Source organism: Lithobates pipiens, unplaced genomic scaffold (assembly GCF_037356315.1).
Source record: "Lithobates pipiens isolate NorthernLeopardFrog02 unplaced genomic scaffold, aLitPip1_a1.2 Scaffold_16, whole genome shotgun sequence".
NCBI lineage: Eukaryota > Metazoa > Chordata > Amphibia > Anura > Ranidae > Lithobates > Lithobates pipiens.
In genome coordinates this window covers 50,178,232-50,199,114 of record NW_027507748.1, presented here as the reverse complement: position 1 = coordinate 50,199,114, position 20,883 = coordinate 50,178,232, and the positions used below count along the sequence as shown (strand labels likewise).

The 20,883-nt window shown below is 43.0% G+C and overlaps 1 protein-coding gene across 4 annotated transcripts in view; it reads left to right on the top strand.

Annotated features, from left to right (window-relative positions):
• The window catches only part of DSCAM (DS cell adhesion molecule), a 730,792-nt gene that overhangs the window by 437,265 nt on the left and 272,644 nt on the right, over positions 1-20,883 (top strand). For all 4 annotated transcript variants that reach the window (XM_077479889.1, XM_077479887.1, XM_077479888.1 and 1 more), the window contains exons 19-20: positions 1,102-1,257; positions 7,514-7,647. In XM_077479889.1, coding sequence (XP_077336015.1) covers positions 1,102-1,257; positions 7,514-7,647 — 290 coding nt within the window. The remainder of the gene's footprint in view (positions 1-1,101; positions 1,258-7,513; positions 7,648-20,883) is intronic.

Here is a 20,883-nt window from a genome sequence, read left to right as displayed (position 1 = left end):
AAAGCCGATCATTTTTCAACCAATTCCTAAAATTTGGGATTCGGTACAAAATTAATAAACAAAACTTTAAAACGAAACAAAAACTAAACGAATTCAGAAAAAAATTAGTAATATAACAAATTTATTAAAACAATTTTTTTTCCATTCTGCACATGTCTAGGTCATTCATTCTTTTGAGCTTCCCTATGTGTGTTTGTCACCCAAACAAAGTTCCTGTTCCTTTTGGGGCGTCAAGCTTAGCTCAAATTTTAAACACATTTTTTTGCTGTACAATTCTTTTGCAATTTGCTGCGATTTGGAATTCCAAATTGCCAAGTGTGAATGGGGCCTTAATATAAATAACATGGAACTTCCCGGTGTGCCTCATGCCCCATGCACAAGGTGGATACAAACAACTTTTGTAATTGATAACCTTTTCATTCTCTACTACTATTCAAATGTATAAGAGTTACTTATATTTAATGAAGACAATTACCGTACATACACTGCCCAGCTTGTTGTGCATTCTATACCATAATGCTTTATTGTACATATCTTACAAACATTTATGTTTAAAACAAACTGCAAGGGTAACACCACCTTATATCATAACCATACATCCTTCAATCACCATGCAAAGTATCATTTGAATTCTACAAGATTCTCTTTTAAGAACATTGTTATTGCTCATTAGTTCGGGAAAAGATTCACCAATATCTCTGTTCCTATATAGTCAATTAAATGTTTTGGTGTTTCAATCTTGCAAAATTTTACTCTGATACTGCATTTTTACACAAAAAAAAGTGTTTTTTTTAAGGCTGGTTGTAAAGGCTCAATTTTTTTTTTACCTGAGCCCCCTCTCGATCCAGCAATGTTCACAAGAGCCTCGGCTCTTCGGAGACTCTCACTCTTGATTGGCTGAGGCAGAAGTGGGAGCCATCGGCGCCCGCTGCTGTCAATCCCAGCCAGTGAACCAATCAGCAGAGGGAGTGTGCAGGGCCGAGACGTGGCTCTGGGTGCGAATGGGTCCTTCATTTTCCTGAAAGAATAATATAATTTTCTTTTATTATAATTTTTTATTTTTTTTGTTCTGAATTGGTTCTGTTGTCTTTTTTTTTGTAGAGCTCGGTGAAATAAAAAATGTAACCACAACTCAGCCGTTACTGGAGCTGGATGGTCTGGAGAAATACACAAACTACAGTATCCAGGTGCTGGCCTTTACACGGGCTGGAGATGGTGTGCGCAGCGAGCAAATATTCGTCAGAACCAAAGAAGATGGTAAGAGTCACAGCTGGTATATATGAGCAATGCTGGCTACCTACAGCATGTGTTTTGCCCAGACAGATGCCACTCTGGACTGTGGGCAGCTTCCAGTGTGTCAATCTGGAGACCTCCTTTGTAAAGATCTTTGGTGCAGACACTGAAAAAAAACCCAAAAAAATTCCACTGGGAATTTTTTGAGTTTTGTTAAGGAAACCCTTTCATGCGAATGGGTTGCCAAGGCACCACAGTGGAATAAAAATTTGGCATTGAATGTTTTTTGTAACACAGTGCCCTCCAAGGCATTGTGGTACATTACTGTGCATTGCGGTGTGCTGCAGTGCAGGTTTTTTCCTTTAGGTGCATTCGTTTGATTTAAAAGTGAATAGCACCACTACCGCACCTCAGTGCCAATGGACTCCCAAAGCTTCTTCACTACGTTTAAGTATTTTTAAATATTTAAATGTCTATAGCTTGGCCACAGTTCTACTATAAAAAAAAAAAAACCTTTTATTAGGGACACAAGCCTGTGTATGCTTTAGTATCCATCAGGAAACCGCTTCAGGAAAAGACCAAAAAATAATAAAAGATTGTCCACTATACAGTTTAGTGTTTTGAACGTATGAATGAACTGCATAGTCAATAGGCAAATTATTGTACTAACATAACAAGTACTACCAGTGGACATATTCCAGGTTTGTCTCCAACATCTACACAATGAGCATGTGATGTTATCTTGCTGGGAAAATAAACAAATTCATGATGGTATCCCTGTCTTGTAACTGCCATCTGCATGTGCAGATTGCAATCTTTTGTTTGTGGCCGCACTCTCCAATATAAAAAGCATATCCCCAGTTTACGACTGTCTTCTGAAGCATGTCCTCAATCTACGGCCATCTTCTGAAACATGTCCCCAGTTTACTGCCATCTTCTGAAGCATGTCCCCAGTATACTGCCAGCTTCTAAAGCATTTCACCAGTTTACTGACATCTTTTGAAGCATTTCCCCCAGTTTACTGACATCTTTTGAAGCATTTACCCAGTTTATTGCCACCTTCTGAAGCATGTCTCCAGTCTATTGCCATCTTCTGAAACATGTCCCCAGTTTACTGCCATCTTCTGAAACCTATGCCCAGTCTACGGCTGTCTTCTGAAGCATGTCTCCAGTCTACGGCTGTCTTCTGAAGCATGTCTCCAGCCTACGGCTGTCTTCTGAAGCATGTCTCCAGCCTACGGCTGTCTTCTGAAGCATGTCTCCAGCCTACGGCTGTCTTCTGAAGCATGTCCCCAGTCTACGACCGTCCTCTGAAGCATGTCCCCAGTCTACGGCCGTCCTCTGAAGCATGTCCCCAGTCTACGGCCGTCCTCTGAAGCATGTGCCCAGTCTACGGCCGTCCTCTGAAGCATGTGCCCAGTCTACGGCCGTCCTCTGAAGGATGTGCCCAGTCTACGGCCGTCCTCTGAAGCATGTCCCCAGTCTACGGATGTCTTCTGAAGCATGTCCTCAGTCTATGGCCGTCTTCTGAAGCATATCCCCAATGAATGCCCCTATTTTATGACTATCCTCTGAAGTATGTCCCCAGTCTTCAAAAATCTCCAGAGCATATATGCAGTCTCTGACCATGTCTTTCAGTATCCTTGACCAACTTTTATTGCATGTCTACTGTCTATGTGACATTACATACAATAAATATTATGTGTGGCCCTTTGGTAATGTCAGAAGCCACACTTCAGGCTCGCTTTATAATAAAAATTGAGCATTGCTACCTTAGATAATGTATCCAAGGAAGCTTTTATTTAATCTTCCTTTGTTTTGCACTAACACCAGTCAAGGCTTAGATACAATTCTCTTTCTATTTCTGTACAACAGGCATTATTTAAACTGTCCACCAGAGGGCATCAACTGGTCACAATGCAATAAACTGTAATATAGTGAAAGTTCTATGGCATATAGACAGTCCTAAAATAATCCATGTTAGATTTAATTTTCCAGCAACCTTTAATGTGAGTCAAACATTCTTAAAGGCAGTTATTGAGTTCAATTAAAAAAAGCATAATGCACTTGCTGGTTGTATATCCAGTACTTTAACATTTTAACAGTTAAATTTGAAATAAACAACTGACTAAAGGCTTATTTTATAGATTTCTGGGGGTTTTCTGAGTGTAAATGACAATTCACAATTACCACACAGGGTTACTGTGTCTTGGAATACTGCTTTTGTATGGAAATAACAGAGTTTCAGCAAGGTTGGAAAGAGGCAGGAAAGGAAGCCACTTGCAGTAGTAAAAACCCCCACTTTGGTGCAAAAAATACTGATTGATGAGAATTTAGGGTATTTAAAAATATCACTATAGCACAGTTTACTAGGCAGTGCATATCTGTAAATGAAGAGAAGGAATACTTACCTCTCCTGCTGGCCATGCTGCAGAACACTGCTCTGATCCTGAGAAATTGTCTCTTGAAGTCCACAGGGAAACCAACACTTTCACAGGAGGGTCAATCTTCTAAATCCCCTACAGCCCTCACATGTTCCTTCTGCTAACCTACTACAAGAGGAAATAGTGCCATGGAGGTCACCAAGGAGGAACCCCTAAGCCCTTGTACACATGGTCGGACATTCCGACAACAAAATCCGTTGGATACACACAGTCGGACAAAGTTGTCAGAAAATCAGATCGTACGGAACGTGATGAAGTTATTTCGTTATGACGGGACTATGTTCAGGCTAGTAGCCAATAGCTTTGGTCTAGGAATTTGATCTGAGCATGCATGGCACTTTGTCCGATCGGAATTCTCTACACACAATCGGACAAAGTCCAATCGAATCATGTTGTCGGAAAGTTTTATAGCCCAGCTCTCAAACATTGTCCGTCGGATATTCTGACGGAAACAGTCCGATGGAGCCCACACACAGTCAGATTATCCGACAACATGGTCCGATCGGACATTTTCCATCGGAATGTCCGACCGTGTGTACAAGGGCGAAGAGCTGGAGGAACTCAGGAGATGCACAATCCAGGAAGTCTTGGATTCCCTGTGGAGTTCAAGGGGCAGTTTCTCAGGATCAGAGCAGTGTTCAGCAAATGATCATGAGATAAATTAATGGGACAGTGTTAAACTACCTTATCCACCATGAATTGAGCCATATCTAACAGCCCCAGCAGCATAGCCACAGGGATAGAGGAGGTAATAATCCCCACCTGCCCCGTGGTTCCAATTTAAGCATGCTTGTCTTGTTCTGTGTGGCTGCACAGGCTGTATCTGTGGGAGGTGTCAGTTCACCAGGAGAGCCTTTTATCAGTCAGGACACACCAACTGGATGATGGTTGTGTCTTGGAGACAGACAGACCAAGTCCATCCTAGACAAGTGAGCGCTCCCACAAGATTGGTAATCCTTGAAATAACTTCGAACCAAATCAGCACATAGATCATAAATATTATAAAGTGTTGTGGGTACCATCGACCCTCAGATCAATAATACCAAACTTTATCTAAACAAAAATGGGATTTATCGAACTGTATCATAGAATCTTTACTTGAATATTTTAAACTTTTGTTATAAAAAGTAATTTTATTTTGACAAGTGATTAAAAATATGTATCACATTACAAGGCATACAAGCCAAACCTTTGGGCCTTTTGGCCTCCTGGGTGGACTCCATCATTTGCCACACTTTTATTGCTTTTATAGTGTATTTTTATAAATCTGTTAATGGCATATTAGATTTTCTGCTGCCGTAACCAATGTCGGCTATATAATTATAAAGATTTTACCAGTTTATTGTATGTATATGCTATAGAATAAAATACCTCCCACTCCTGAACAAGGTGATGTTTCAATAAACCGCGTAGAGGATTAGGGCTCATCAAAGATTCCATCTAGTGATTGTTGTCCTCTAATTCCATGAAAGTGTAATATCTATCTTCATAAGTAATGATTAGGGCCAGGAGGTTGGCTTGGCTTCTATGCCCTTCTTTTATGCTTTGCTATACATATTTTTAACCACTTGTCAAAATAAAAATGACTTTTTTTAACTATAGTACCATTTGAACAATCCGCATGTTTTTTTTTTTTTTTTAGTTAACGTGGAAGTTAAGTCAAGACCTAACTATGCTTGAAGACTCCCACCCCCATTCTAACTTTATTCCATCTACTCTGTAAAGGAAAGAGATCTATGCTTACCTATTTTGAAGTCACTTCGGTCCGGTCACATGATCTCTCCAGTGTCGGCTTCGGTGAAGAGGAGAGATTGCCAAGGGCTGCAGAGTCTGGGTGATGATGTCACCCATAGGCTCACTATGGGGCATCCATTGTAGTCTGTCTCTGCTCTACAATGAATCCACCACTGGGAGCCAGTCACAGGTTTATGGGGTACATAGAATAGGCTTAGAATGGGAGTGGGTGCAGATTTATGCTTAGTTTTATGCTCAATAAACTCAAATGCTTTAGATTTATGCTTTGTGCTTAGTTAGGTTTTTACCACTTTAAAATGTGGTATTAGTGATCTTTGAAATCTTAACAGAGCCTGGGGGTCATCTATTATCTACAGTTCATCTATCTTTCTATCTTTTTTTTTTGCATTTTGCTTTATTTATACATTTTTCAGTACAAAATCAAGTGAATAAAAAAGGGAAGTACAGGGGAGGCTGTGGGAATGGGTACATCAGTTAAGGCAAAACACTCTGTAAAGAACAGGGAGAGTTGAACATTGTACCTACAAAAATAGACCGGAAGACCTTCTACTATGAGAAAGTCCATAGAACATTGTAGAAATAGGTGGGAGGCCAGACATATGTCTGGTTTCCAATTAAATATTTCCAGAACAAAAAGTCTGGGTGTTAGGGCATCCAGGGGGTGATTCCAAGAGCTTATTGGGAACCTCTTTGTAGGTTTTCTAGAAGGCACCACCGTGCCTATGTAGTCATCTTGATGAAGATATTTGCCAGCACACCATGGAACGACATAAATAGTGTCCAAGTGGGTAATTTATTGCATGATCACAACACAAGGAGAGTGCAACATTTTGGAGTCACGCAGGACCCCTTCGTCAGTCATGTCATTTGAGGTGCCAGATCAAGATAATGCCCTACAAAATATTTTAAAATATAAAAAAATGTATTTGATACATTAAAAATATATTATAGTCTTCTCTAAAAGAATTTTGCAAAATAAAGATCATGTGCGATCCAACTGTACTGTACAACGATTTTTGCTCAACATGTTTCACCAGGATATGGCTTCTTCAGATTTTATACTTTTTTGTACTGGGTATTCACTGAAAACAGAAAAATAAACATTTAAAAAAAAACAATAAATAATGGCAACAAATTACCCTGTTAATTACATTTCACAATTCACATAATTACACTGGATCATTTGAGGGACTGCTCTCACCCAGAAAGAATCATCAGGTCAGTGTGCATGTGCATAAGGGCCACAAGACTGCCACATGCATTGTGACCTCATGATTCTTCTGGGGTAAGAGCAGTCCCTCAGACGATCCAGTGTAATTATGTGAATTGTGAAATGTAATTAACTGGGTCACCTGGCCCCATTGTTAATTGTTTTTTTGAATATGTTTTTTTTTCTGTTTGCACTGAATACCCTGTACAAAAAACTATCAAGTCTCCTGAAGAAGCCATATCCTGGTGAAACATGTTGAGCAAAAATCATTGTACAGTACATTTGTATCACGCATGTTCTTTATTTTTCAAAATTATTTCAGATAAGAGTATAATATCTTTTGAATGTATAGAATACAATTTGTTATTTTAAAATATGTTATAGTGGATTATCTTGGTCTGGCACCTCAAAGGTCCCCATTCCTAATTTTTCCATATAGTTTATATTATATTGGGATGGGTTGCCTTGCTCCCCATATCCTTGGCTGATACTTTATTAATCTCCTATGGATATTTTTGTAGTCTTCACCTATAAAGAGGTGTATGATGTGAATAAAGTGCATTTCCAGAAAAAATGCACTTGGTCATTACATTTCACAACAAATGTGAGAGCTAACCATTGAACCACTAAGCCTTAGAAGGGTCACCTCAATCCAATAGATCTTCTGGGGCCTATACCATAATGCTAAAAGCAGTCATGTGGACTGTCACAGTCAACTGGGGATCATATGAAATGGATAGATCAGTTAAACCAGTGAAATAAATGTTTTCTTACTAATTGCTATGACTTATTACATGATGTCAGTATGTAGGTCGAGTCTTGGGTGATGTTTTTTTTGTAACCATTTATTAACCTTCTTTCTCGTTTCCAGTTCCAGGTCCCACTGCTGGTATTAAAGCTGCCGCAGCCTCAGCTTCCATAGTTTATGTATCCTGGCTTCCCCCTTTAAAACTAAATGGAATAATCCGGAAGTACACAGTGTTCTGCTCACACCCCTACCCTACGGTAAGTACCAAGGCTTTAATACCTGTGTATGTTTGTTTCTTTAGAAGAAATAGTTGAATCAAAGTGAACCTAAAAGATATAATTTTCATCTTAAAGTGTTAATAAACCCACAACAGTAAAATCAGTCTGCATATGCAGTAAAGCATGCTTGTTTTACTCACGGTGGAACCTAAGGGGTTAATCCTCTGCATTGTGTAAAACAAGGCTGTTTGATCCTGTCTTCTTCCACAGTCCCCAATCCAAGACAGAGCCATTGGAGTCACTCTGCACATGCTCAGTTTGTTGTGTATTGCTAGAGAGTTGTTGTTTTTTTTCTGTCCCTTGGAAGGGTACATGTGATCAGCACAGGGCCAATCAGCACTGTCCAGACAGAGGGCCAGGGGTCATGCAGCCTCATAGGACAATCCATAACTCCTCCTACAAACTTTAACCTGACACTGATCGAAGTCTGCTATATACTGCTGATGAGAAGATGTATTTAGCAGTTTATATTTACTAAATCATTGCATTTCCATGTTCTGTGTACTGTGGGGGACCAGATATAGTGAATGCAGGCTCCTGGGTTTAGTAACACTTTAAGTAAATGTGTGCTAAACAGTGTGGTAGATTTACTAAAAGCAAATATACTGTGCATTTTGCAAGTGCATTTGCACTTATTTTCCTCAGAGCTTAGTAAATGGTGGTAAAGCTCTGCTGATTGTTTCATCCAGTCATGTGCATTTTAATTTTTTTTCCTTGCACCTGATTGGCTGTTCCTTACAAAGTGAAGCTTTACCACATATATTAAGGAAAAGAAGAGCAACTGCACTTGCAAAATGCACAGTCTATTTGCCTTTAGTTAATAAACCCCTATGTGTAATAATTACAATTTTTAATTATTTGTACCTCTCAAAGAAATAAGTACTGTCTCTTACAATGCCTTATCTTTCAGGGCAGCTTTATTTTTGGTGAAGAGGTCCTTTTTAAAGCATCTCATGTTCCTCTGTAGTGTAACTCACTTAGTAAAATAGTTGAAGCTGACGTTTAATCTTTTTTATATTTTTCCTTTCCTGGTTCCTTCCTTCCCCATCTTCAAGATATTATTTTAAAAAAGCTTACATTTTTAATTATTTGTCTTGTTTTAAATTCAGTGATGTCATCACTAGGTCTCTGTGCTCCACTAAGCAATGCATGCAGATCATGGCTGGTGAGAGGGGCCAGCAGGGTGCTATGAATAGCTCCCTCAATGCAACACAGCACCCTGCCTTAGTATTCCTCACAAAAGCCCTCAGCCCTGATTCAAGCGGTCAAGTGGCTCTTAGGATGAGCTTTGCAAATCTGAAAATACCTTTATGGGTGGATTTTTTCTTGATACCTAGACCACCCTAGGTATTTCCCACATGTGATGCTGAGCCTCCATGATTGAAAGAACCAAAATCCAATGAATGAAAGGGGTGGACCAGAGACAGTTAGACCTGGCCTGCCAGGCCAGAACTCCTCTGCCAGATCCTGCGCTTCTCCTTGCTGCCACCGTGAGGCTCGTCTATGGAACCCCCCCAACCTCATCAGCAGCATGGAGGAGGACAGAACTCTTCTAAGCCCTTGTACACACGGTCGGAAATTCCGACCATAAAATTCGTTGGATTTTTCCAGACGGATTTTGTCCGAAACTGGTGTTGCATACACATGGTCGGACAAAGTTGTCGGAAAATCCGATCTTTCAGAACGTGATGACGTTCGTACGTTATGATGGGACTACGTTGCGGCTAGTAGCCAATAGCTTTGGTCTCGTAATTTGATCTGAGCATGCGTGGCACTTTGTCCGATTGGAATTCTCTACGAATGATCAGACAAAGTCCGATCGGATCATGTTGTCCGAAAATTATATATCCAGCTCTCAAACATTGTTGGTCGGACATTCCGATGGAAAAAGTCAGATGGAGCCCACACACGGTCGGATTATCCGACAACACGGTCCAATCAGACATTTTCCGGCGGAATTTCCGACCGTGTGTACAAGGGCTTACAGATCCTGCACCTCTCTGTACAGCCACGCACCCCCTGTCTCCACCTCTCCTGGTCTCAGCATTCAGCAGACTCTGGCAGCCCTCCTCTGGTCCTCCTCCAGCCCTCCTCTGGTCCTCCTCCAGCCCTCCTCTGGTCCTCCTCCAGCCCCCCTCTGGTCTTCCTCCAGCCCTCCTCTGGTCTTCCTCCAGCCCTCCTCTGGTCTTCCTCCAGCCCTCCTCTGGTCTTCCTCCAGCCCTCCTCTGGTCTTCCTCCAGCCCTCCTCTGGTCCTCCTCCAGCCCTCCTCTGGTCCTCCTCCAGCCCTCCTCTGGTCCTCCTCCAGCCCTCCTCTGGTCCTCCTCCAGCCCTCCTCTGGTCCTCCTCCAGCCCTCCTCTGGTCCTCCTCCAGCCCTCCTCTGGTCCTCCTCCAGCCCTCCTCTGGTCCTCCTCCAGCCCTCCTCTGGTCTTCCTCCAGCCCTCCTCTGGTCCTTGGGCATACTTCCTGCCCGCTCTTGTTATAAATCTATTCTAATCTGGTAGGGTTAATCTGAACCATTGGATGCTGGTGAACTGAAACCTTTAGTTCCTCCACTTCTGGAGAGTGCTGGTTGCCAATTCTTTTCACTTTGCTCTTTAGTTAATGGTTGTGTAGGTGGCCTTTTCCCTACTTTTCTATTCATATGTGTTATTGTGTGCAAGTGACTCAGTGGTAATATTGTTCCCGAGAGGTGGCCTTGATCACACACATTATGAGTCTTACTTAAGAAAAACTGGGGAGACCTCACTTGATCTGTGTTCTTGAATCAGTTTGTTCTTTATCAACCCTGTGTTCTTGACGTTTAAATAGAATGCATCATGCTATTATATATTTTCTTCATGTATTATTGTCAGGGCTAAAAAATAAATGTAAAAATCAAATAAGCAAGTGTGAAATATTAAATGTGAATATTTATTATTTTCGTATGTAGCCAGTAGCAGATGCTTTTGGTTCTTTTTCACGTTTTCCAAGAGATCCATCTACTTTGCTGAAAAAAGTACTCCACTTGTTTGCAGATTCAAGCAAAGATTTGCTTTGCCCATACTTCCTACACCCCCATTCCCTCCAGGTCAACTGTATTCTGATGCACCCAACCCAGTTGACTGGTTACTGCTACATAACACTATAACAATCAGGCCTTTTTTGTTTTCAGCGGATAGGTGCAGGAACCTCACCCAGCCCCTCTACTACAGAGATCCCCCCACTACAGAGCCCCCCAGTACAGAGCTCTCTTCAATACCCCCACCCCCTCTTCCCAGTACAGAGCTCTCCCCCAGTACTCCTCTCAGTGGAGGGCTCTCCCCCAATACCCCCTCAGTACAGCGCTCTCCCCCAAAACCCCCTTAGTACAGCGCTCTCCCCCAAAACCCCCTCAGTACTGATCTCTCCCCCAATACCCCCCTCAGTACTGATCTCTCCCCCAATACCCCCCTCAGTACTGATCTCTCCCCCAATACCCCCCTCAGTACAGGGCTCTCTCTCCAATACCCCCTTGGTACAGGGCTCTCTCTCCAATACCCCCTCGGTACAGGGCTCTCTCTCCAATACCCCCTCGGTACAGGGCTCTCTCCCCCAATACCCCCCTCAGTACAGGGCTCTCTCTCCAATACCCCCTTGGTACAGGGCTCTCTCTCCAATACCCCCTTGGTACAGGGCTCTCTCTCCAATACCCCCTCGGTACAGGGCTCTCTCTCCAATACCCCCTCGGTACAGGGCTCTCTCTCCAATACCCCCTCGGTACAGGGCTCTCTCTCCAATACCCCCTCGGTACAGGGCTCTCTCTCCAATACCCCCTCGGTACAGGGCTCTCTCTCCAATACCCCCTCTGTACAGGGCTCTCTCTCCAATACCCCCTTGATACAGGGCTCTCTCTCCAATACCCCCTCATTACAGGACTTTTCCCCACTACCCCCTAGTACAGAGTCTTCCCTCTAATACTCTCTTCAGCACAAATCTCTCTCCTCAGTATCACTTAGTACAGAGCTCTCTCTCCAATACCCCCTCAGTACAGATCTCTCCCAAAATACTCACCTCAGTACAGGGCTCTCTCTCCAAAACCCCCTCAGTACAGAGCTCTCCACCAATACCCCCTAGTAATCCCTCCAATACTCCCTTCAGTAAAAAGCTCTCTCCTCAATATCCTCTAGTACATAGCTCTTCTGTAATACTCCCTCAGTACAGAACTCTCCCCCTAATACCCACCTCAATGCAGAGCTCTTCCTCAATCCCCCCTCAGTACAGAGCTTTCCCCTCAATACCATCCAGTACAGAGCTCCCCTTCCTCTTTTCCAGTGCAGAGTGGCATAGATAGGTGCTGCTGTGGAAGAGCAGAAATTACTTACCTCCTGGCTGGAGGTGTGGGCTGCTTGAGGACCTACTGAGATGAAACTGGTGTAAGCTGACCTCCTCCTCTGTGTTTCCTGTAGAAGGGAGTGCTATGCGCCTGGGCCACTTGAATGGGGCTCTGCCACTGTAAACACAGAAGCCATCAGAGGGTGCAACACATATTATAGCTACACAAGGCAAACCAAGTCTGCAGGCATAGAGGCTGAGAGACGCAGTTTGCCCACTCTGTGTCAGTAAACCCATAACTGACAAGTAGAAAGGTAGTGAAAACTATCACCTTACTCTGCTGTATCTGAAAAAATTCCCACTCACAAAAATGCAATAGCAACAATGAGAGCTCAGATGGTACTGGTAGGCAAGGCAGCACCCTTCCATATACAGTGGAACCTTGGTTTACGAGTAACGTGGTTAACAAGCGTTTTGAAAGACGAGCAACTTTTTTATTTGAAGTTTACGAGTGTTGTCTCACAAAACTAGCAGAATTCAAGCTAATGGGGTGTGCAGTACTGCATTTGGCCAGAGGTGCGGGGGTGCCTGGGACACTCGAAACGGTTCAGAGCCATTCGGAAATATTCAGATTCTCTTGGAAAGACTTGGTTCCCAAGTGTTCCCGAGCTTTTTTGAGGCTTTCTGAGTTCAGTTGAGCTGTCCCCGAGTATTTCCGAGGCTCTCCGGCGCCCCTCCCCATCTCTGGCCACATGCGATTTTGCATGTAATAGAAGTCAATGTGGAACAAGTTATCTTCGTTTCCATTGACTTCTAGGGGGAAACTCGATATGCGAGTGCTTTGGATTACACGCATTCTCCTGGAATGGATTATGCTCGTAATCCAAGGTTCCGCTGTACACAAGAATGTTTCATAATGCGTGGGTTGCTGTTTGCTGTTCCAACAAATTTAGCCTGGACATTTGGAGATAAATGACCCCTGGTCAGAAGAGGGTTAAGCAGCTCTGTTCCAGTCTGTGCCATGCTGCTTTCTGTGGTTCTGTATGCACCATATATTATACCACAATTACACTGCACTTTTCCTGTATATTCATTGTTTGTCATGTGCGGCAAGTGAGACATTTACTGCATTGCTCATCCTGGTCTCTCTCGCTGCTCCAAGTCCCCCAGATATTGCTTTTATCCCTATTATTCATCTTACCCCCAGAAAGGGAACACATTTACAAGTAACATATAACAGAACAAATCACACTTGTGATTCCGCAACGAGAGATTCAATACATCTTATCAATGGTAACTGAATGTGAGCTGGAGAACAAAGGATTTATTAATTCAGAACCTGTAATATCCTTGGCAACCAACCAGAAGCCTTGTTATATTGTTTTTCTTGTTCAGATCGGCACATGTTTAATTTTTTGTTTGACGAGGGCCAAATTATTTGTGATTTTGGTGGATTTTGCTTAGTTTTAGCTCAGTAAAATCGACACTACGTGGCCATCAGTATGTGGACATCCCCCCCCCCCATAAAAAGTTTCAGTGTTTCCAATGAAGTATACTGTTAATGCAATAGCATACAAATATATTTCATACAATTGTGTACTTCCAACCATATGCCAGTAGTTTGGGAAGGACCCTATTTTGTTCCAGCATGGCTGTGCCCCTGTGCACAAAGACAGCTCCATAACGATGTGGTTTGACCAGTTTGGTGTGGAGGAACTTGAGTGTCCTGCAGAGGATTCTGAATTCAACCCTACTGAACACCTTTGGGATAAATTGGAACACAAATTGCGAGCCAGGTCATTTCATCCAACATCATCAGTCAAACTCATAGTCGTTCTTTTGGCTGAATGGGTGCAACCTTATGGCAGTAGTTTGGGAAGGACTCTTTTAAGTTCAAGCATGACTGTGCCTCTGTGCACAAAGCCAGCTCCATAAAGACATGGTTTGACCAGTTTGTTGTGGAGGAACTTGAATGTCCCGCACAGGATTCTGAATTTACCCTACTGAACATCTCTGGAATGAATTAGAACAGCAATTGCAAGCCAGGTCATTTCATCCAACATCATCAGTCAACCTCATAGTCGTTCTTTTGGTTGAATGGGTGCAACCTTATGGCAGTAGTTTGGGAAAGACCCTTTTCCATTCCAACATGACTGAGCCCCTGTGCACAAAAGCCACCTCCATAAAGACATGGTTTGACCAGTTTGGCATGGAGGAACTCGAGTTTCCTGTACGGAGCCTTGACCTCAACCCTACTGAACGCCTTTGGGATAACGCTGATTGCGAGCAAGGTCTTCTCAAGCAACATCATCCGTACCCATCATACATACATCATCATTGTTGTTCTTTTTGCTGAATGGGTGCAAATTCCCAGAGACACACCAAATCTTGTGGAAAACCTTTGGAGTCTGTTATAGCTATGCTAATGGTACAGGGAATGGGATGTCCATGGGCTCATATAGGTGTGATAGTCGGGCGCCCCCAAGCTTTTGACTGTTTAGTGTACCTTTTTATGGGAGCTTGACCTATGAATGTTGCTCTACAACTTTTTCCTCTAGTAATATGCAGATTGTAAATTTAGTATTCAGGAGTATCCTATTCATTCATAATGCTGAGGCGGTGGTCCGTGTATGACTAAATTAAGGTTCTGATGTTTGATTTTACCCCTTGCTAAATTTTATAGAGCTGTTTCTGTGACGCATACTACAACAATTCTTGACAGCAGATGGCAGTGTTTCTCTTTAAATTGTTTTCCTGTCTTTGACTTCCCTGTAAGCACTTCACACCTACGCATCGGGGATTCAGCTCTAGAAATTATTTAGGGTTGACTTATGAAATAGGTAATTTTCATTTCTTGGTGCACATTCAATCAGGTACAAATGTAATTAAAAAAAAAAAAATATCTTAAATACCCCTACGACCAATCGTTTATAGTCATAACTTTGTTACCGTATATTCATAATGTTGTTCTTTATAAACAAACAAAAATGTATTATTTAACCACTTATTTTCTGGCCTATAGTAGAATGACGGCCGGGCGGTGGTTGCGTTATCCTGACTGGACATCATATGAAGATCAGCAGGATAAGCCACAATCGTGCACCCGCAGCGCAGTGATCGGTGGTGTGGTGTGTCACTCTGACACACCGCAACTCCGATCTAAAGAGTCCTTGACGGAGGCTCTTTACCACGTGATCAGCTGTGACCAATCACAGCTAATCACAGCATGTAACTAGGGAGTGACGGTAAGGGCCGGTTCACACAGGGGGCGACATGAGGCGACACGACTTGCCGTGCCGCGACCTGACAAGTCGCCCCATTCTGTACTACGGAACCGTTCTAAGAGGAGCGACTCGAGTCGCTCCGACTTAGAAAAAAGGTTCCTGTACTACTTTTGGGCGACCTCGGGGCGACTTGCATTGACTTCTATACAGAAGTCATTTGCAAGTCGCCGCTGAGGTCGCGGCAGGTCGCGGCGCGGCAAGTCGTGTCGCCTCGCATCGCCCCCTGTGTGAACCGAGCCTAGCGGCTTTCCTCAGTTCGCGCTGACAGGGAGAGCCAATTGGTGGCTCTCCTGTCTGGGGGGGTCTGTGCTGATAATCGGCTCATTGATATTCAGTTCCCATCAGAGGTGCCACCACATCTGCCATTCACTGCCCATCAGCTGCAAATTAGTGACCACCAGTGCCTGTTCACAGATGTCAATCAGTGCCCATCAGTAAAGACTGCCAGTACCTCATCAATGCTGCCCATCAGTGCCGCCTGTCAGTGCTCATCAGTGCCGCCTATTACTGCCCACTATCAGTGCCCATCATTGCTGCATATCAGTGGTGCTTATCAGTGCCCATCAGTGCCAGCTTATCAGTGCCCATCAGTGCTGCCTCATCAGTGCCTGTCAGTGAAGGAGAAAACAACATTTTATAACAGAAACAAAGAAAAAACTTTTTTTTTTAAATCAAAAATTTTAGTCTTTTTTCTTTTTTTTTCTTTTTTTGCAATATAAACTGAAGACTAAAAATTTTGGGGGAAAAAAAAGATGTTTTATTTTCTGCTTTGAAGCCTATCCAATAAAATAGAAAAAAAATTTTTTGGCCAAAATGTATTCTGCTACATGTTTTTCATTACAAAAAACCCAATAATTGTATATTGATTGGTTTGTGTGAAAGTTATAGTGTCTACAAACAATGGTATATATACAGATTTTTTATTTATTTTTTTATACTGCTAATGTCGGTGATCAATGACTTCAGCCCTGGAAGGATTTACACCGTTCCCAACCAGAGCACTTTTTGCGATGCAGCACTGTGACGCTTTAACTGACAATTGCGCAGTCATGCAACGTTGCACCCAAACAAAATTGACGTCCTTTTTTTCCCACAAATAGAGCTTTCTTTTGATGTTATTTGATCACCTGTGCGGTTTTTAATAAAAAAAAAAAAAAAAAAAAAAAAAATTTTTTTTTGCTATAATATCCCCCAAAAATATATTACAAAAATGTTTTCCTCAGTTTAGACCGATATGTATTCTTTTACATATTTTTGGTGAAAAATCGCAATACGTGTACAGTATATCGATTGGTTTGAGCAAAACCTATCGTGTCTACAAAATAGAGGATAGATTTATGGCATTTTTATTATTATTTGTTTTTTTTTATTAGTAATGGCGGCGATCTGCGATTTTTTTATCGTGACTGAGACATTATGCTGGACACATCGGACACTTTTGACACTATTTTGGGACCATTGTCATTTATACAGTGCTCAGTGCTATAGAAATGCACTGATTTCTGTGCAAATGACACCGGCAGGGAAGGGGTTAAACACTAGGGGCGATGAAGGGGTTAAGTGTGTCCTAGGGAGTGATTCTAACTGTGGGAGGGATGGGCTACCTAGGACATGACGGCGATCATTGCTCCCGATGACAGGGAGCAGTAGATCTCTGTCTTGTCACTAGGCAGAACAGGGAAATGCCTTGTTTACATAGGCATCACCCCATTCTGCCACTCCGGGACACCGGCGGATATCGAGTCCGCGGGTCCCGCGGACACGGTCACATAGCACGCGGCGGGAGCACGCCCACAATGCCGCTTCTTAAAGGGGACTTACTGTATGTCTATTTGCGCAGCCGTGCCATTGTGCCAACGTATATCATCACGCACTGGTCGGCAAGCGGTTAAAGTGTGATGCTTTTTACTAATGATCCCTCAGTTTCTCATCCTTGCTTTGCAAGAATGAGAAACACAGAGATCGTTTCCTGTGTACAGAGCTCTGTGTTAAATGTCAACACAGAGCTCTAGGCTGTGAATGTACACAGCCGATCAGCAAATCCCGGCTGTGCACCATTGGGCGGGGCTCAGTGATAGGCTCCCGCTGTATATAACCTCTTTTTTTCCTTAAGCAAGAAAAAATAAATGCTTTAGTATCATTTTAACTCCTGATATCCATGGTGTCTCACTCTTTGATGGCTAAAGTTGGTCTTCCCCTAAAGTGAAACTTTAGGACTAGGACTCTCTAACATAAGCAATCACTCTTGAGGCCCCTAATTTTTGCCTAGTTATGGATCTCTTTTACACTCATTTCTTTAGCAGTTACACCTTTATTTTGGATAGAGTAATGAGGGATTACAACCCCTGTCCAGAAAGTTCTGACCATGGGGCAAAAACTGAGGGCACTTGCCTCAATGGGGTTCTAGCCCTCCTCCACTCCAAGAATATGTTTTTATTGCTTTGTGTATGTTTGAGGATTACAAGCACTTGAAGAGCATACCTGGCTGTTCATCAAGGGCAACTTTATTAATCACCTACAGGTGGCAACATTTTAGAAATGTTGATTGACACCTTCATCAGGCACTATATGTGGTCAATGAAGTTGCTCTTGATGATTGTTTAGGTGTGCTGATTACATACTTTAGATTGGACTGAATTTTGATGGTGCCACCCATTATTGTCGTTGCTTTACTGCACTGCTATTGGTCATCTAGTGTGTCTGAACATTTGTTGCCAAGATCTTCCCCAACTTACTGTCCCAATTACAGAATGCCAGGAATTGAGTAAGAAATCTCTCCATCAGAGACTAAAACAATGGTAAAAACCTGACAGAGGGTGCACTATTTCAATATATCAGTCTTGGGTTAACCACTTAAGGACCGCCTCGTGCACATATACGTCGGCAGAATGGCACGGCTGGGCACAAGCACGTACAGGTACGTGCTTGTGCCCAGCCGTGCCATTCTGCTTTTTAAGTGCCCAGCCATGAGTCAGGAGCGCGCCGGCGGCGGCACGCTCCCGACCCGGTCCTGAGCCCCGTGACCGCGGGACCAGTGGACCCGATTGCCGCTGGTGTCCCGTGATCGGGTCACAGAGCTGAAGAATGAGGAGAGGTCTGTGTAAACAAACCTCTCCCCGTGCTTCCTACTGTGGCTGTCACTGATCGTCTCTTCCCTTTTATAGGGAAAGACGACACATAAAGTCATACATAACACTACACTGCCCTCTAGTGGTTAACTCCTTCACTGCCAGTCTCATTTACACAGGAATCAGTGCATTTAAATAGCACTGATTGCTGTATAAATGACAATGGTCCCAAAAATGTGTCAAAAATGTCTGATGTGTCCACCATAATGTCGCAGTCACAATAAAAATCGCTGATCGCCACCATTACTAGTAAAAAAAAAAATATTAATAAAAATGCTATAAAACTATCCCCTATTTTGTAAACGCTATAACTTTTGCACAAACCAATCAATAATCGCTAATTGCGATTTTTTTTTAACCAAAAATATGTAGAAGAATACGTATCAGCCTAAACTGAGGAAAAAAAATGTTTTTTTATATATTTTTGGGGGATATTTATTATATAAAAAGTAAAAAATATTGAATTTTTTTCAAAATTGTCGCTCTATTTTTGTTTATAGCGCAAAAAATAAAAACCGCAGAGGTGATCAAATACCACCAAAAGAAAGCTCTATTTCTGGGAAAAAAGGACTCCAATTTTGTTTGGGAGCCACGTCACGCGACCGCGCAATTGTCAGCTAAAGTAACGCAGTGCCGAATCGCAAAAAGTGGCTTGGTCCTTTGGCTGCAAATTGGTCCGGGGCTTAAGGGGTTAACAAAGAAAGTTTGGGTTGGAATTTAGCAGTAAGTGCTGCCTTAGGTGGCACCAAGCAGTTGAAGATCCTTGATCACATCAGATGACTTTCAGATGGGATATTTTTTTGTCCTCGTGTTCCTTCCTCAGACACCTGTAGAATGTAAAATCCTAATGTTCACAAACATGAGAAGTCTCACAGAGCTAAATGCCCAATTTAGGTCTCTGGAGAGCGGCTGGTGTAACTTGTGACCAATTAGATACGGGGATTTGAACGCAATGCAAATTGTAGCAGCTTCGCGGCTTTGTCAGCTATAATCCCTTCTCCCCTTTTATGTGTAGTTAGACACAGCTATGTCACAAAGGATCCATCTTGCCGTTATAGATTAAAGGAAACCTGTACTGAGAGCGGGGCAAAGGCTTTTGCTACTGACCTAATTCTTAAAATGCTAGTTGCCTGGTTGTTTCTATCTTCTGTACGTTCTAAGTCACTGTCCTGGAACACGTATGCTGCAAGTGGAGTCTGAATTGTGACGGCAGTCTCTATATTTTTCTCTCTATAGATAATTTAAGTAAAGTGCCTTTGCTTCATAAAGGGATATTCCACTCCACGCTCTGTAAAACCAATAATCCTAAAAAGGATGATTGGGAATGGTTTCTTCCACCATTTGTTAGTGGCTGGTCATAGATAAGGGATCTCTAGGCAGAACATAGATTACACTGAAACTTATATTAAACAGTGTGCACCTATCCAGGGACATTGTCTAAGGTCTACAAGCACTTTTGCTCCCCTATTCCAAGTGTTTTAGTTTGAAGAGTAATTGCCTTTTAAAGAAGTATTCTTTTACCCCTGATGGATGAGCAGTGCCTTGATGCATTACAAAGGGTTCCTCAAATGTCAATACTCCCCCTCCCTGAGGCTTATGCAGTTATTCTTGTTACCCAAAGTATATTGGATGGTTTGGACCCCCTTAAGCATGTATTGTTATCCCACAGATGCTAAATAGGATCTTATCTACACGTTCTGCAGGTATCCAAAGTTGGTTGCCTTCTAGCAAGAAGTAACATTATTAACCATGCTTTCCAGGGCTGTGCCCGGGATGGCAGCATAGCATAAAACAAGGATGTCAAACTCCATTTCATCGAGGGCTACATTAGCAGTATGGTTGTCCTCAATGGGCTTGTTGTGTCTGGGGTGCACTATGAGCACAGAGTCCTTGGTTTAGAGGTGCGCTGCTACATACAGAGTACAGGGTTCAGAAGGATGGTAAATACAGAGTTCAGTCAGGAGTACTGGTGAGCGTCAGTCAGGAGTACTGGTGAGCGTCAGTCAGGAGTACTGGTGAGCGTCAGTCAGGAGTACTGGTGAGCGTCAGTCAGGAGTACTGGTGAGCGTCAGTCAGGAGTACTGGCGAGCCTCAGTCAGGAGTACTGGCGAGCCTCAGTCAGGAAGTACTGGCGAGCGTCAGTCTGGAAGTACTGGCGAGCGTCAGTCTAGGAGTACTGGCGAGCGTCAGTCTAGGAGTACTGGCGAGCGTCAGTCTAGGAGTACTGGCGAGCGTCAGTCTAGGAGTACTGGCGAGCGTCAGTCTAGGAGTACTGGCGAGCGTCAGTCTAGGAGTACTGGCGAGCGTCAGTCTAGGAGTACTGGCGAGCGTCAGTCTAGGAGTACTGGTGAGCGTCAGTCTAGGAGTACTGGTGAGCGTCAGTCTAGGAGTACTGGTGAGCGTCAGTCTAGGAGTACTGGTGAGCGTCAGTCTAGGAGTACTGGTGAGCGTCAGTCTAGGAGTACTGGTGAGCGTCAGTCTAGGAGTACTGGTGAGCGTCAGTCTAGGAGT